Raw genomic sequence first — 4,538 nt, forward strand, 5'->3', positions numbered from 1 at the left:
TTAATACTCGATCGCGAGCGGACGTGTGTACAAAGAGACTTGCCGCGGAGTGTCTTTCGAGCTGATTTTACGATGCAAATTACGAAATCAGAATGTTTCTCGCAAAAACACTTGTTTGTTTTTGTTTGTTAATATTAGAAAATATTCGTCTCTCTGAAGCCCATTCTGCAATAATCGTAAGAGTATGCAGTAAAACATAAGCTCATTGATCAGTGGTATTCTTAGGCTGGGGACAGAAAAACTTAAGCAGTGATAAAATTGACCAATCACAATCGATTATTCTTTGATCATAAAGAGAATCGTCGACAGTAATTGGTCAATTTTCTTACTGTTAAGTTTTTCGGTGTGTCTCCAGCCTTGCAGTCTTAGAATAATGGACTATAGTTGGTCAATTTGCTTATTACTTACGTTTTATTATATGTTTTTACAATTATTATAAAATGAGCTTGATAATCGCTCTCGAAATTACATGCCAGCAACTTCATACCGATCACTTGTTTTCATCGTTCTTGTTTCACGTTCTGATTCGTTGGCGGTTCGAATGTCGCGTTGATTAGGCTAGAAACATAGAAAAACTTATGCAGTAAGACGTAAGCAGTAAGCAAATTGACTAATCGCAGTTGATTATTTTTCGACGTTCTGATTTATTGACGGTTCGAATGTCGCGCTGATTAGGCTAGAAACATAGGTTGCGTTCCGTTTCACGCATTATGCGTGCATTGCCTACAATATACGTAACATGAACTATAGATAAATGCGCGCATATGCGTGAAACGGAACGCAACCATAGAAAAACTTATGCAGTAAGACGTAAGCAGTAAGCAAATTGACCAATCGCAGTTGATTATTTTTCGACCGTAAAGAGAATAGTCGATTGTGATTGGTCAATTTGTTTATTGCTTACGTCTTACTGCTTAAGTTTTTCTGTGTGTCACAGCCCTTATTCTGTAATTATCTATATAATTATCTGCACTTTTTGATCAATCGAGCCCATGTATCGATAAATCAATGTTGGGTAAGTGAGTGAGTGACAAGTGGCCAAGTGTTTGGAACGATAAACGAGCCGAACCGAGAAACAAAAATATACGCTCGTTCAATTAACCGCAATTTCTGGGACGATTAAAACGTGGCGTAGAACGTGCTGTTTACGATTCTTTGGCTTGCTACTTGCGACATGCATCCTTGCTATAACGCCTATTAAGGCCTATCTAGACAAACTATAATCACGTAATATATATGCATAAAGAAATCGAGCAATCATAATCCGTGCAATAAGAGATGATCTTATTCCCCTTGTCCACAACCTTGCTTTAATCTTTAAGCCGTAATAAATTGACCACAGTCGATTATTTTAAAAATAATCAACTGTGATTGGTCAATTTCTTACAGCTTAAGAATTAAAGCAAGGTTGTGGGTAAGGGCTTAGATACGTAATTAATTAATTTCCTTGTGCATATACGTTATGCTATTATGCAAGTTTGTGTGAATAGCTCTTTACAGATTAAAGTTCGGACACAGACTATATTCCGATATTGACTGCCAATACTGAAAACCTATAGTATACGTGATATAAGCTATATATATAAATTTTCAGTAGTAGCAGTGAATATGGAAACATAGCCTGGGCACGTATTATGGATTTTTCGGAATCGATTCCGATCGGAATATTTCCGTTATTCTCTAGATTTCTATTATCTTTTCTAGGGAAAACAAAATTATTTCGATCGAAATTGATTCCGAAGAGTTCTATAATACGTTCCCTGAAGTGTTAGTTTAGCTAAAAGTTGCAAAAAGCAACTCTCTAGCGTCGAAATCGAAACATTTTTTACCGAGATAGATAGAGAACAGCGGCCTAGTCTACAATAGCTCTACAATAACTTAGCCTTAAGCTTTAAAAACTTGACGAATCACAATTGATTATTCTCCTTACAAGTTTCTTCTCACTACCGCGACTAGCGCCTCCGCGTCGAAAGGACGCGCTGACAACTTCACGACGGTTACTTCGTTTCGACGACATTTTGATTCGGCGACATGCCGGACACAGTGCGAGTGACGAGTGATCGGTATCACAGGATCATGAAACGTGTCGATTAGGCTGCGGAATTGCAATTAACTGCATTATTCTGACCGATTTGTGTTTGGGAATTGGATGAGCGACAAGGGGACGCGAAATGGGCGAGTGACAAATAATCCAGTGTTTGTGATGATGCAACGGCCAACGAGAGGACAGCCGACGTCGACGATGACGATGACTGGTAAGTGAATAATCCATTTATTACTCGTCTCAAATAACAGTGATTTACTCCCTCTTCTAATTGCAATCTCGCGGTTAAGGACAAAGCTTATATTCTGAACTCTCTTTTATCAATAAAAGTACCTCTAAAAGAGACTTGTGAGTTTTCTGAAATCTATAAGCCACATTTAGAGACATTTTTATTGACAAAAGACCGTGTTCGTGATGCCGAGTGCAGAAATATATGTCCGATTTTCCGTGGCGTCGTTAATGTCCTTTGCTCTCTCGAGATGTCGTCACATGCACGCGTGTGATGTCGGCGTTCAAAAAAGAAAGCTACGGCAACTTCGCGCTATCATTCGAAAATGTCCAGTTTAGTCTTGCAACGCACTCCGAATCGGATGTGGTGGACGAGAATGACAAACAGTCGTTGTAAATCGCACGATCGACACTCGGAATCGCGTTTGAAACTGCGTTCTTCGATTGATCTGTATCTGCGTGATGAGCGAGCGATAAATAAATGTACAGTAAGTGGACAATAAGTAATCAAGTACGATGATTCGTAGGTGTCCGGAATAGTGCAGCCGGCGAGAGGCAATGGCTTCGAGAGTTCGTCAGTGAGTCAATTGGTGAGTCGATAACCAAATCAATGATCCAGTTGTTAATCTCAGCTCTCGGGCATCCACTCGCGCCGTTTCCATTGTCCTGATTGCAGTTCTAATTACCATCTCGCTATACCGAAATATATGCAACGTTAAAATAGGTTAGATTAGCGGCATATATGTGTGTGACATTAAGTGCATGTAGGAATTGAATTACGCTCCGGCAACAACAATCTGATTGGCAAACCATGACCTCACTTAGAGATAAATATAATATTGAGAATAAAATATTAAAAAATCAATGCATTGATGTATAAATTTCTTTGTAATTAATGTAAAATATACATTTATATTCAATATATTAATTTATATAGTAGGATAAATTAAATAATTTTTCCAACGTTGCTTAAAATACCTGTTATTACAATTGTGCTTAATGTTGATTTTTTTTATAAATATACGAATCCCGTATTACTTTATAAATATATAATAGGAAGCTCGTTAATATTTCATTGGTCCTAAAGTAACAATTTATATTAATCTTGAATGTAGCATTTGTGTATATGCGTAAAAATGTTCTTATAATATGTCAATTTCTTAATATTTAATATGTTTAATATTAATGTATAATATTCATATTAAATATATTAATTTATATGTAATATATAAAAAAATTAATATATTAATATAAAAATATTTTTTCGTGTATGTGTGTGTACAAATGCTACATTCAGGATTAATATTAACGCCAATTGATATTTTAGGGATTAATGAAATATCAGCGAACTTTCTATCGTGTTTATACAATAACATAGAATTCGTAAATTTTTTGTTAAAAAGACAACATTGAGTGCAATTGTGAGAAGTACCATGAAGCAACGTTGGAAAAGTTATTCAACTTGGACCGCGGCATCTCTCAGTTGTGGTTTACATAGGCAGCTATACTATTTCCTTTATCAAGACAAAATAAGTTCTCGCTATGCTTTTTTTAACACACAGACACACACATACGCATACACACACATATTCTCGTTTTTCATAGAACTTCGCGCCGATAACGATACAAACAAACGGGCGGATCGTTGTACACGGAGTGTGTATACATCCAGGACATCGTTCGAATACGCAGTAGCGATTCCATTGTTCCGCAAAAAGTTAATTTGTTGAGTACTGCGTGCGCTTGCGTGACCGAGGCGCTACGCCAGCTGGACGCTTTTTCGACGAACGAGCTGCCGTTACGTCGCGCGCGCATGTTTTGTGTGCTTTATTAAAACTCGCTTCATTCGCAGGATCCGCTCCGTTTCCGGATCCACGATATCTCGCGCTGTTCATGTCGCATTTTTAATTCCCATGAGGGATCTCCCTTTCTTTCGGCCGACGCGCAATCATCGGGACGCCGCGCTGCCGTGGCTTTTCGCGAAATAACGAACCGCGTTTGCGAGTTACGTCGGGGTTTTCCGCTCGAAACGGCGGATTGCCTTTTCAGCGAGAAATGGTGTTCCGAAAAAAAAAAACAGAAAGGAAAGACGACGTTTTTATTACGCGGTATTTTGTAGTTTCGGCCAATCCGCGTGTACATTCCATTTACACTCTCTTCTCACTTTAACTTATCTGATATCGTTAAAAAATTTTAAAAGAAATAATAAAATTTATGTATATATATATATATATATATATATATATATATATATATATATATATAT

The 4,538-nt window shown here is 37.4% G+C and overlaps 2 protein-coding genes across 7 annotated transcripts in view; both read left to right on the forward strand.

Annotated features, from left to right (window-relative positions):
* The window catches only part of LOC116844583, a 414,325-nt gene that overhangs the window by 104,248 nt on the left and 305,539 nt on the right, over positions 1-4,538 (forward strand). The window lies entirely within an intron of this gene.
* LOC116844587 overlaps positions 872-4,538 on the forward strand; it is an 80,372-nt gene continuing 76,705 nt past the window's right edge. Inside the window, exons 1-2 of the mRNA XM_032816337.1 lie at positions 872-2,255; positions 2,800-2,862. Coding sequence (XP_032672228.1) covers positions 2,150-2,255; positions 2,800-2,862 — 169 coding nt within the window. The 5' untranslated portion in view covers positions 872-2,149. The remainder of the gene's footprint in view (positions 2,256-2,799; positions 2,863-4,538) is intronic.

This window comes from Odontomachus brunneus, unplaced genomic scaffold, assembly GCF_010583005.1.
Source record: "Odontomachus brunneus isolate Ranch 3 - 2012 unplaced genomic scaffold, Obru_v1 Obru_scaffold_042, whole genome shotgun sequence".
In the NCBI taxonomy this organism is placed as follows: Eukaryota; Metazoa; Arthropoda; class Insecta; order Hymenoptera; family Formicidae; genus Odontomachus; species Odontomachus brunneus.